We start from the raw sequence: 13,788 nt of genomic DNA, 5'->3' as shown, positions 1-13,788 counted from the left end.
ACTACAGTACCCAGACTACAGTACCCAGATTACAGTACCCAGACTACAACACCCACCCAGACTACAGTACCCAGACTACAGTACCCAGATTACAGTACCCAGCCAGACTACAATACCCAGACTACAGTACCCAGACTACAATACCCAGACCACAGTACCCAGACTACAATACCCAGACTACAATACCCAGACTACAGTACCCAGACTACAGTACCCAGACTACAGTACCCAGACTACAACACCCACCCAGACTACAGTACCCAGACTACAATACCGAGACTACAATACCCAGACTACAATACCCATCCAGACTACAGTACCCAGACTACAGTAGCCAGACTACAACACCCACCCAGACTACAATACCCAGACTACAGTACCCAGACTACAATACCCAGACTACAACACCCACCCAGACTACAATACCCAGACTACAACACACAATCAGACTACAATACCCAGACTACAACACACACTCAGACTACAATACCCAGACTACAACACCCAGACTACAACACCCAGACTACAACACCCAGACTACAACACCCAGACTACAACACCCAGACTACAACACCCACCCAGGCTACAATACCCACCCAGACTACAATACCCAGACTACAACACCCACCCAGACTTGCACTATAATACCCAGACTAACCCCACAGTATTAGAACTATAATACCCAGACTAACCCCACAGTATTAGAACTATAATACCCAGACTAACCCCACAGTATTAGAACTATAATACCCAGACTAACCCCACAGTATTAGAACTATAATACCCAGAATAAACCCACAGTATTAGAACTATAATACCCAGACTAACCCCACAGTATTAGAACTATAATACCCAGACTAACCCCACAGTATTAGAACTATAATACCCAGACTAACCCCACAGTATTAGCACTACAATACCCAGACTAACCCCACAGTATTAGCACTACAATATCCAGACTACAATACCTCTTGAGCAGTAGTAGTACAGAGTTAGCTGTGTTAGCGTCCAGGCCGGTGGTGGGTTCATCCAGAAAGAGAACTACAATACCCAGACTAACCCTACAATATTAGACCTACAATACCCAGACTAACCCTACAATATTAGAACTACAATACCCAGGTCCTACCTCTTGAGCAGTAGTAGTACAGAGTTAGCTGTGCTAGCGTCCAGGCCGGTGGTGGGTTCATCCAGAAAGAGAACAGGAGGGTCGATGATCAGTTCCATACCGATGTTTGTCCTCTTCCTTTCCCCTCCTGATATACCCCTGATCAACTGGGTACCAACCTGGAGACAGAATACACACATTCATAGTCACACACACACACACACACACACACACACACACACACACACACACACACACACACACACACACACACACACACACACACACACACACACACACACACACACACACACACACACACACACACACACACACATACTCTCTGTCCTCTCCCCTCCATCCCCCCACATACACCCGTGAACACTGACCCGTGAGTCTGCTACTTTAGTGAGGCCCAGTTCTTTGATGAGTCTGTTGACTTTGTCCTCTTTCTCCTTCTGGCTGACGGAGGACGGGAGACGCAACGCTGCAGAGAAACGGAAGTTCTCCCTCACAGTCAGAGTCCCCATCACCACATCATCCTGACGGTTGGTGGGGGGGAAAGAGCGAGAGAGAGAGGGAGGGAGAGAGAGAGAGAAAGAAAGAGCAAGAGAGAGAGGGAGGGGGGAGAGAGAGAGGGAGAGAGCGAGAGAGAGAGAGAGAGGGAGAGAGAGAGAGAGAAAGAAAGAGCGAGAGAGAGAGGGTGGGGGGAGAGAGAGAGGGAGAGAGAGAGAGAGAAGACCAGACACTCGTAACTATAGTCTGGTCACTGGTGTGTGTGTGTGTGTGTCAGTGTGTGTGTGTGTGTGTGTGTGTGTGTGTGTGTGTGTGTGTGTGTGTGTGTGTGTGTGTATCTGTGTGTGAGTGGGTCCCTACCTGGACCACATATCCTGAGAGACATTTGAAGTTGGGAGGTTGAGGAGCTCCGTCTATCAAAACCTCTCCTGCTAGACCTGCTGGGTCCTTCCTGGCTGCCAGCACATCCAGAAACCTTCACACAACACAAACACAACCTTTACACAACTATAATACAACCCCAACCTTTACACAACTATAATACAACACCAACCTTTACACAACTATAATACAACCCCAACCTTTACACAACTATAATACAACCCCAACCTTTACACAACTATAATACAACCCCAACCTTTACACAACTATAATACAACCCCAACCACAACCTTTACACAACTATAATACAACCACAACCTTTACACAACCATAATACAACACAACCACAACCTTTACACAACCCCAACCATTACACAACTATAATACAACCCCAACCTTTACACAACTATAATACAACACAACCCCAACCATTACACAACTATAATACAACCCCAACCTTTACACAACCATAATACAACACAACCACAACCTTTACACAACCCCAACCTTTACACAACTATAATACAACACAACCCCAACCTTTACACAACTATAATACAACCCCAACCTTTACACAACTATAATACAACACCAACCTTTACACAACTATAATACAATACAACCTTTACACAACCCCAACCATTACACAACTATAATACAACCCCAACCTTTACACAACTATAATACAACACGACCCCAACCTTTACACAACTATAATACAACACGACCCCAACCTTTACACAACTATAATACAAACTTTTTTTAAACAACCACATCACAACCATTCATCATAATGTTAGTTCACAAAGTTCAATGAGAATCACAAGGTTTTGTCTGAATCAGCTGAAATGTCACTTACGATGACTTCCCGCTTCCTGTGGCCCCCATGATAGCGTTCAGCCCTGGTTTCATCAGACCGCTGAAGAGACAGGAAACCAACATCTGTTAGTGCTGAGCTGGACAACCAATCGGATGCCTCAGCAGATGCTCTCCAAGACTACGGTTGGCAGTTGGTAAAACAGTTTTTTTTTTTTTTTCAAACCTCTATATGATAATAATTCGATTATAATAAAATATATGTACATTTTATGTTTGCTCTCAAATAATATTTTTAATGGTTTATCTCTAGCGACATAAGTGTTTATAACACATCTATAACATGACATAAGCATCACTAGGTTGTTCTGTTGGATATGCTTTCTAGTGCCGAGTGATTAACTGCCGCCGAAACGTGTTAATGAACTACAATGACCATAATCCATTGCGTACATTTTGGGGGGGGCTCAGATAGATCAGAGAGGAAGATGCAAATTGAGAGGTTTCACTCTCTCCAAAATCTGTCCAAAATCAGCCCAATGCGTTTCTATGGGCTGATTTTGGGCTCCCACTGTTAGGGGGGGAGACATGAGCATCTTGTCATTATATACAGATCTCTGGATGGATCCACTTTAACCCTGTTATGTTAGATACACACAGACCAGATATACCATATAACAACAAGAGAGAGGGATCCACTTTAACCCTGTTATGTTAGATACACACAGACCAGATATACCATATAACAACAAGAGAGAGGGATCCACTTTAACCCTGTTATGTTAGATACACACAGACCAGATATACCATATAACAACAAGATAGAGGGATCCACTTTAACCCTGTTATGTTAGATACACACAGACCAGATATACCATATAACAACAAGAGAGAGGGATCCACTTTAACCCTGTTATGTTAGATACACACAGACCAGATATACCATATAACAACAAGAGAGAGGGCTACAGGGTGAGTACTACAGACAGCTCTGCAGCATAATTAGACTGGGCAGCTGAACAGAATGACTACAGACAGTATGGCAACACATAACGTTAGAAGGTCTGGCTGACCGATGACTTTAAGGAATTAAAAATAACAAAGTCTGTCACAAGCGTCGAAAGGATAAGACCAAGGCGCAGCGTGTTGAGTGCTCATTCTTTACTTTTTAATGAGTAACACTATCACAAGAAAAAACAAACGACAGGGAACAGTTCCGTAAGGTACACAGACTATACGGAAAACAACCACCCACAAAACCCAAAGGAAAACAGGCTGCCTAAGTATGGCTTCCAATCAGAGACAACGAAAGACACCTGCCTCTGATTGGAAACCATACTCGGCCAAAACATAGAAAACGAAACATAGAAAATGAAAACTAGAACAAATTCCCCTAGAAACCAACTAACCCCAAAACACACAAAACAACCCCCTGCCACGCCCCCTGCCACGCCCCCTGCCACGCCCCCTGCCACGCCCTGACCATTCTACTATGGCAAAATGAGCCTTTTCACTGGTCAGGACGTGACAAAGTCATCCAATAAAAACTAAGTAATATATTATTTCATAGCAATAATGAGGTATATCAGGTATTGTTGTGATGTTTCTGTAGGTAGGGAGTATATAATGGGGTATATCAGGTGATGTTGTAGGTAGGGAGTATATAATGGGGTATATCAGGTGATGTTGTTGTAGGTAGGGAGTATATAATGAGGTATATCAGGTATTGTTAATGTAGGTAGGGAGTATATAATGAGGTATATCAGGTGATGTTGCTGTAGGTTGGGAGTATATAATGGGGTATATCAGGTGATGTTGTAGGTAGGGAGTGTATAATGGGGTATATCAGGTGTTGTTGTAGGTAGGGAGTGTATAATGGGGTATATCAGGTGATGTTGCTGTAGGTAGGGAGTATATAATGAGGTACATCAGGTGATGCTGTAGGTAGGGAGTATATAATGGGATATATCAGGTGATGTTGTTGTAGGTAGGGAGTATATAATGGGGGTAAATCAGGGGATGTTGCTGTAGGTAGGGAGTATATAATGAGTTATTTCAGGTGATGTTGTTGTAGGTAGGGAGTATATAATGGGGGTAAATCAGGTGATGTTGCTGTAGGTAGGGAGTATATAATGAGGTATATCAGGTGATGTTGCTGTAGGTAGGGAGTATATAATGGGGGTAAATCAGGTGATGTTGCTGTAGGTAGGGAGTATATAATGAGGTATATCAGGTGTTGTTGTAGGTTGGGAGTATATAATGGGGTATATCAGGTGATGTTCTAGGTTGGGAGTATATAATGGGGTATATCAGGTGATGTTGCTGTAGGTAGGGAGTGTATAATGAGGTATATCAGGTGGTGTTGCTGTAGGTAGGGAGTATATAATGGGGTATATCAGGTGATGTTGCTGTAGGTAGGGAGTGTATAATGAGGTATATCAGGTGGTGTTGATGTAGGTAGGGAGTATATAATGGGGTATATCAGGTGATGTTGTAGGTTGGGAGATATAATGAGGTATATCAGGTGATATTGCTGTAGGTAGGGAGTATATAATGTGGTATATCAGGTGATGTTGTAGGTAGGGAGTATATAATGGGGTATATCAGGTGATGTTGCTGTAGGTAGGGAGTGTATAATGAGGTATATCAGGTGGTGTTGATGTAGGTAGGGAGTATATAATGGGGTATATCAGGTGATGTTGAAGGTAGGGAGTATATAATGAGGTATATCAGGTGGTGTTGCTGTAGGTAGGGAGTGTATAATGGGGTATATCAGGTGATGTTGTTGTAGGTAGGGAGTATATAATGAGGTATATCAGGTGATGCTGTAGGTAGGGAGTATATAATGGGGAATATCAGGTGATGTTGTTGTAGGTAGGAAGTATATAATGGGGTATATCAGGTGATGTTGCTGTAGGTAGGGAGTATATAATGAGGTATATCAGGTGATGTTGTAGGTAGGGAGTATATAATGGGGTATATCAGGTGATGTTGCTGTAGGTAGGGAGTATATAATGGGGTATATCAGGTGATGCTGTAGGTAGGGAGTATATAATGAGGTATATCAGGTGATGTTGTAGGTAGGGAGTATACAATGAGGTATATCAGGTGATGTTGCTGTAGGTAGGGAGTGTATAATGAGGTATATCAGGTGATGTTCACCTCTCACACAAACTTGTGTTCCAATACCCACACTGACATACTATACACTACGTACTTAATGAGTATATACTACATACTATATACTATTAATTTATTTGAGTATACTGTAAACGAACGGTATCCATTCAGTTGAGCTTCACCTGTCTGCCGGAAGTTGATGCAGTTGCCATGCAACTTTTTGCTAGCTTGTTAGCATAACAAATGACTAGCTAGACATCTTACGACATCATGCTAGCTTGTTAGCATAACAAATGACTAGCTAGACATTTTACGACTTCATGATAGCTTGTTAGCATAACAAATGACTAGCTTGACATCTTACGACTTCACTAACCATGTCCGTTGAGAACGCACAACGACTACAACACTTAGCTAAGTTAAGACTACGTCAACACTTAGCTAAGCTAAGAAGGAAGTCAATAAACATTGGGTAGTAAGTTAGATAGAATATAGGTAACATACTGGCAAGTTCAAAGTATTAGTAGCCAACTAAAGTTAATGGGGGCGGCAGCGTAGCCTAGTGGTTAGAGCATTGGACTAGTAACTGAAAGGTTGCAAGTTTGAATCCCTGAGCTGACAAGGTACAAATCTGTCGTTCTGCCCCTGAACAAGGCAGTTAACCCACTGTTCCTAGACCATCCTTGAAAATAAGAATTTGTTCTTAAGACTTGCCCAGATAAATAAAGGTAAAAATGGAACATACAAGCAACTGTTGTAATGATATGCTCTGCGGTTTGTAAGACTAATTGTCATCCGAAGTAATGTAACTTAGTTGAAAAGTCAGTACTTTATCACATTTCTTAAGATTTGTCATAATTAGTTAAAGCAATGTGTTGATATCCGCTCTCTCGTCAGGCCCCCAGCTGCATATTTTCCACCATTTTCTTCCAATCTAAAAATGCTGTGAAGCCACAGTATAACACTTACAGTACAACACCTACAATATAACACCTACAATATAACACCTACAGTATAACACCTACAATATAACACCCACAATATAACACCTACAATATAATACCTACAATATAACACCCACAATATAACACCTACAATATAACACCTACAGTACAACACCTAAAGTAGTGCACTATATAGGGAGTATAATGCCAATGGGCCCTGGTCAAAGTAGTGCACTACATAGGGGATATAATGCCAATGGGCCCTGGTCAAAGTAGTGCACTACATAGGGAATTTCTTATTCTGTTTCATTCTCTATTTATGCAGTTTAAAACCCATTGAGACCAGGATCTCTTTCTGACAGGTGCCCTGATGACAGCAATTCAACACCAATTACAATGTAAGATAAAACATGAATCAATACAAAACACAACAGAAAAACAGAAAAACATTCCTCAGCTACTAGATCCTTAATTAACACATTAAGCTGCCTGAGCAGCACCAGAACATCCAATCGTAATGAGTTCTGCAAAGTGTTCCAGCAGTGAGGCGCGTTAAAACCAAAAGCGGATTTACCTAATTTGGCGCAGACCCAAGGAACCTCAAGATTTAACCAACTCTGTGAATGTGGTGGTAACTGATGTTTTTATAGTTCAACAACATAGTCAGGTAAATCAGAAGCTTGTGTAGTAGAGCTCTCTAAACAAAAAGAGAATAGGGAAGTGATCTAGGGGACTTTAATGAGGACCAGCCAACCTTTAATACAGGATGTAGTGATGAGTATTAAACTGAGGACCAGCCAACCTTTAATACAGGATGTAGTGATGAGTATTAAACTGAGGACCGGCCAACCTTTAATACAGGATGTAGTGATGAGTATTAAACTGAGGACCAGCCAACCTTTAATACAGGATGCAGTGATGAGTATTCAAACTGAGGACCAGCCAACCTTTAATACAGGATGTAGTGATGAGTATTAAACTGAGGACCGGCCAACCTTTAATACAGGATGCAGTGATGAGTATTAAACTGAGGACCAGCCAACCTTTAATACAGGATGTAGTGATGAGTATTAAACTGAGGACCAGCCAACCTTTAATACAGGATGTAGTGATGAGTATTCAAACTGAGGACCAGCCAACCTTTAATACAGGATGTAGTGATGAGTATTCAAACTGTCACCTGTGATAAAGTGAAGGGCCCTACTATGGTAAACAGCATCCAATGGTTTAAGAGTAGTGGCAGCTGAATTCTGCTATATGGTGTGAGCAGTCAAGAACTGTCAGGAAAGTTGACTGTACAATCTGCTTCCTGCTGTTTAGGGAGAGGCAAGTTCTATTTCGAATAAAATAAAAAAAAGCCCACTTTAAATCTTAGCTTTTTAACTAGCTCATCAGTACGTTATTTAAACATTAAATCCTTGACAATCCAAACGCCCAGATATTTATAGGCAGGAACCCAATTGATGAGAGAACCATTAAATTAACTAATAATGTAGGCCATCTGAAACATTATTGCAAGAATTTCGAGAACAACATAAATGTAGTCTTGCCCATATTAAGTAGCAGTTTAAAACAAACCAGGGCTTTTTATAAGGTAACAAAGTCAGATTGCAGCTCTAACATCACCCGGTCTACAGTTGGGGCAACGGCATACATACCAGGATCATCTGCATACATATAAATATTACGCATTTTAACAGATAGCGGGGAGATAAAGAGAAAGGGGAGAGAGGAGACAAAGAGAGAGAGGGAAGAGAAAGGAGAGAGAGGAGGAAGAGAGAGGGGAGAGAGGGGAGAGAGGGGGGAGAGAGGTGAGAGAGGGGGGAGAGAGGTGAGAGAGAGGAAAGAGAGGAGAGTGATGGAAAGGGGAGAGAGAGGGAAGAAAGAGGGGAGAGAAAGAGAAAGGGTGGGGAAAGAGAAAGGGGAGAGAGAGGGGAGAGAGAGGTGAGAGAGAGGGGAGAAAGGGCAGAGAGGGAAGAGAGGGAAGAGAGGGGACAGAGAGGGGAGAGCGATGGAAAGGGGACAGAGAGGGAAGAAAGAGGGGAGAGAAAGAGAAAGGGTGGAGAAAGAGAAAGGGGAGAGAGAGGGGAGAGAGAGAGAGGGGAGAGAGGAGAGAGAGGGGGAAGAGAGGGGGAGAGAGAGAAAGGGTGGAGATTGAGAGAGAGGAGAGAGAGGGGAGAGAGGAGAGAGAGAGAGGGGGAGAGAAAGAGAAAGGGTGGAGAAAGAGAAAGGGGAGAGAGAGGGGAGAGAGAGGGGAGAGGGTATTATTTATATAAATACTAAAGAGAACACACCTCTTCATTCTCACAGGTGTTGTTGAATGATCTTTCAGACACAATGTGGAATTTCTGATGAGCTTAAGTCTAGGTTCCTGGATATTACAGTGCATTTGGAAAGAATTCAGACCAATTCACTTTTTCCACATTTTGTTTTACGTTACAGTCTTATTCTGAAATCTACATACAATACCCCATAATGACAGCACAAAAAAAACTGTTTTTTGGAAATGTTTGCACATTTTTTGAAACCCCCCCGAAATATCACATTTACATAAGTATTCAGACCCTTTACTCAGTACTTTGTTGATGTACATTTAGCAGCGATTTCGGCCTTGAGTCTTCTTGGGTATGACGCTACAAGCTTGGCACACCTGTATTTGGGGAGTTTCTCCCATTCTTCTCTGCATTTAGTAACTGTTACTAAACTAGTGTATATTTAGTAACTGTTAGTAAATCTAGTGTATATTTAGTAACTGTTAGTAAATCTAGTGTATATTTAGTAACTGTTAGTAAATCTAGTGTATATTTAGTAACTGTTAGTAAATCTAGTGTATATTTAGTAACTGTTAGTAAATCTAGTGTATATTTAGTAACTGTTAGTAAATCTAGTGTATATTTACTAACTGTTAGTAAACCTAGTGTACATTTACTAACTGTTAGTTACACCTTTTAAAGGCAATGATTTCATGTTCGCAGAGACCGCATTTCCAGTAAACATGTCAACTCAATCAGAATTTACCTTTAAAATGTCAAGGTAAGGTGCATCCACAGCTGATGGGATTGAATCCATAGATAGTAGGCATACTGAACACATATTATACTGCGCTACATTTCATTTGAACAAATCAGTAAAATTTGAAATAAATTCATTAGGTCCTAGTCTATGGATTTTACATGACTGGGAATACAGATATTCATCTGTTGGTCACAGATAACCTTTAAAATAAATTAGCCTCACAATGGGCCTCAGGATCTCGTCACAGTATTTTTGTACATTTAAATTGCCATCGATAAAATGCAATTGTGTACATTGTCTGTAGCTTATGCCTGCCCATACCATAACCCTACCGTCACTATGGGGCACTCTGTTCACAACGTTGACATAAGCAAACCGCTTGCCCACACGACGCCATACACGTGGTCTGCGGTTGTGAGGCCGGTTGGATGCACTGCCAAATTCTCTAAAACAATGTTGGAGGTGGCTTATGGTAGAGAAATTAGCATTAAATTCTCTGGCAAAAGCTCAGGTGAACATTCCTGCAGTCAGCATGCCAATTGCACACTCCCTCAAAACTTGTGGCATTGTGTTGTGTGACAAAACTGCACATTTTAGAGTGGCCTTTTATTGTCCCCCAGCACAAGGTGCACCTGTGTAATGACCATGCTGTTTAATCAGCTTCTTGATATCCCACACCTGTCAGGTGGATGGATAATCTTGGCAAAGGAGAATTGGTCACTAACAGGGATGTAGAACATATTTTTTTGCATAAACATTTTGAGAAATATTTTTTGGTTTGTTGTGTGTATGGAAAATGTTGGGGATATTTCATTTCAGCTCACGGAAACAAACACTTTTACATGTTGCCTTTATATTCTGTTCAGTGTAGTTGAAGCCATGGGAGAATGTTTGTTGTTACATGTTGAGAGTCATCGTTTCCCTATGTTAGACAATGGACTTATGAAAGCAGGGTCCATGTACTGACACATGACCCCAGTCCCAGTGTGTGTGTGTGTGTGTGTGTGTGTGTGTGCGTGTGCGTGTGTACGTGTGTGTTGTTTGTGTTTAAGTGTGTTTATGTGTTTAAGTGTGTGTGTGTGTGTGTGTGTGTGTGTGTGTGTTCTCCTGCTGAGCCTCAGAACCAGTCCCTTTCCTTCCTCTGATTCAATAGGTATTATTTAGGAAATATCTGGGTTTAATATTATTTAGGGTAGTGTGTGTGTGTGTGTGTGTGTGTGTGTGTGTGTGTGTGTGTGTGTGTGTGTGTGTGTGTGTGTGTGTGTGTGTGTGTGTGTGTGTGTGTGTGTGTGTGTGTGTGTGTGTGTGTGTGTGTGTGTGTGTGTGTGTGTGTGTGTGTGTGTGTGTGTGTGTGTGTGTGTGTGTGTGTGTGTGTGTGTGTGTGTGTGTGTGTGTGTGTGTGTGTGTGTGTGTGTCTGTGTGTGTGTGTGTGTCTCCTCCTGCTGGTCTCCTGAACCTGCTTCCTTCCTCTGATACAAAAGGTAAAGTTTAGAGTCATGTGTTTGATCTGAGTGGTCTTTCATGTTATCATTGTAACGGGTGTCGTCGGGAATAGAGGACCAAAACGCAGCAGGAATGTGGATGCTCATCTTGTATTTATTTTTAAATAAAGACAACACCAAAATAACAAAAATGAAGAACTCACGAACAACCAAACAGTCTTGTCAGGCTCACACAGGCAAAACAAGAAACAATCTCCCACAAACACTTAACCAAACACATACCCATATATAGGACTCTCAATCAGAGGCAACTAGAAAACACCTGCCTCCAATTGAGAGTCCAACCCCAATAAACTAGACATAGAAATACAAAAGACTAGAGACCACATAGAAATACAAACCTAGAACATAACCCCCAAAAACCCCGGAACTAACTAAACCAACACCCTACTAAATAAATCACCACCCCAAACCACATAAACCAAATACCCTCTGCCACGTCCTGACCAAACTACAATAACAAATAACCCCTTATACTGGTCAGGACGTGACAATCATGTACATCCCCCTTCCTCCCCAGGTGAATTCGCTTCACACACACAGTAGCACAACACACACGTTGAGTCATTTAACAGACGCTCTTATCTAGAGCCACTTCCAGTTCATTTAGAATTCAACCATAGAATTCTATAAGCCACTTCCAGTTCATTTAGAATTCAACCATAGAATTCTATAAGCCACTTCCAGTTCATTTAGAATTCAACCATAGAATTCTAGTCTCCCCATTATAATAGGATCATTATAATAGGATAAGAAAGCATTCTCTCAGATTGATATGGTTTCCTCTGTAAAGGCTATAGTCTATAGTAGACTGGTATGTTTCCTCTGTAAAGGCTATAGTCTATAGTAGACTGGTATGGTTTCCTCTGTAAAGGCTATAGTCTATAGTAGACTGGTATGGTTTCCTCTGTAAAGGCTATAGTCTATAGTAGACTGGTATGTTTCCTCTGTAAATGCTATAGTCTATAGTAGACTGGTATGTTTCCTCTGTAAAGGCTATAGTCTATAGTAGACTGGTATGGTTTCCTCTGTAAAGGCTATAGTCTATAGTAGACTGGTATGGTTTCCTCTGTAAAGGCTATAGTCTATAGTAGACTGGTATGGTTCTTCTGTAAAGGCTATAGTCTATAGTAGACTGGTATGGTTTCCTCTGTAAAGGCTATAGTCTATAGTAGACTGGTATGGTTTCCTCTGTAAAGGCTATAGTCTATAGTAGACTGGTATGTTTCCTCTGTAAAGGCTATAGTCTATAGTAGACTGGTATGTTTCCTCTGTAAAGGCTATAGTCTATAGTAGACTGGTATGTTTCCTCTGTAAAGGCTATAGTCTATAGTAGACTGGTATGTTTCCTCTGTAAAGGCTATAGTCTATAGTAGACTGGTATGTTTCCTCTGTAAAGGCTACAGCATAAAGGCTACTGTGATCTCTGTTTAGCCTACTGTATCATTGGACTCTGATACATAGAAATAGAATGCATAGATCAACCGTCAGCATTTATACTACACGGCATTTCTCCACCAGTTTTGGATCTATGAAGTAATGTAATTGCAGGGAGGGGCAACATTGATGGAGGGTGGGGCGACAAAAAATTCTGATGTCATCATAAGAGGCAGGCCTGCGTACCCACGTGTGAGAGAAAAAAATGTGCCCCCCCTCGCTCGCTCTTGACTGCGGAGATCAATTATTTACGTTTTAGATTTCATTTCATGAAATTCTACACATTTTGCCATGGGGCGAGATAAGATTGAGCAATTTCATAACTAATTTCATGTAATTCTACACATTTTGTCATAGGGCGGAGAGAACCGTCTGCAGTTTTTAATATGATATGAGTAAGAGTGACTAACAAAATCAACGGGGGACCCCGTGCTGGTAGTTCAACCATGATCACTAAGTTTAGATAGCTGGCAGATAGACTAATTAACATAATTACACCATGATTCCTACCAGTTTAGATAGCTGGCTAGACTAATTAACATAATTACACCATGATTCCTACCAGTTTAGATTGCTGGCTAGACTAATTAACATAATTAGACCATGATTCCTACCAGTTTAGATAGCTTGCTAGACTAATTAACATAATTAGACCATAATTCCTACCAGTTTAGATAGCTGGCAGCTAGACTAATTAACATAATTACACCATGATTCCTACCAGTTTCGATAGCTGGCTAGACTAATTAACATAATTACACCATGATTCCTACCAGTTTAGATAGCTGGCAGATAGACTCATTAACATAATTACACCATGATTCCTACCAGTTTAGATAGCTGGCAGATAGACTAATTAACATAATTACACCATGATTCCTACTAGTTTAGATAGCTGGCAGATAGACTAATTAACATAATTAGACCATGATTCCTACCAGTTTAGATA

General features: G+C 41.2%; 1 protein-coding gene across 1 annotated transcript in view; it reads right to left on the bottom strand.

Annotated features, from left to right (window-relative positions):
- The window catches only part of LOC106578186 (broad substrate specificity ATP-binding cassette transporter ABCG2-like), a 44,782-nt gene that overhangs the window by 13,877 nt on the left and 17,117 nt on the right, over window positions 1-13,788 (bottom strand). Inside the window, exons 3-6 of the mRNA XM_045711410.1 lie at window positions 2,865-2,924; window positions 1,985-2,099; window positions 1,498-1,650; window positions 1,130-1,287 (exon numbers count right to left, since the gene is read on the bottom strand). Of these exons, the coding sequence (XP_045567366.1) occupies window positions 1,130-1,287; window positions 1,498-1,650; window positions 1,985-2,099; window positions 2,865-2,924 (486 nt within the window). The remainder of the gene's footprint in view (window positions 1-1,129; window positions 1,288-1,497; window positions 1,651-1,984; window positions 2,100-2,864; window positions 2,925-13,788) is intronic.

The sequence above is a fragment of the Salmo salar genome, unplaced genomic scaffold (assembly GCF_905237065.1).
Source record: "Salmo salar unplaced genomic scaffold, Ssal_v3.1, whole genome shotgun sequence".
NCBI lineage: Eukaryota > Metazoa > Chordata > Actinopteri > Salmoniformes > Salmonidae > Salmo > Salmo salar.
This window is presented reverse-complemented; position numbering and strand designations above follow the sequence as displayed.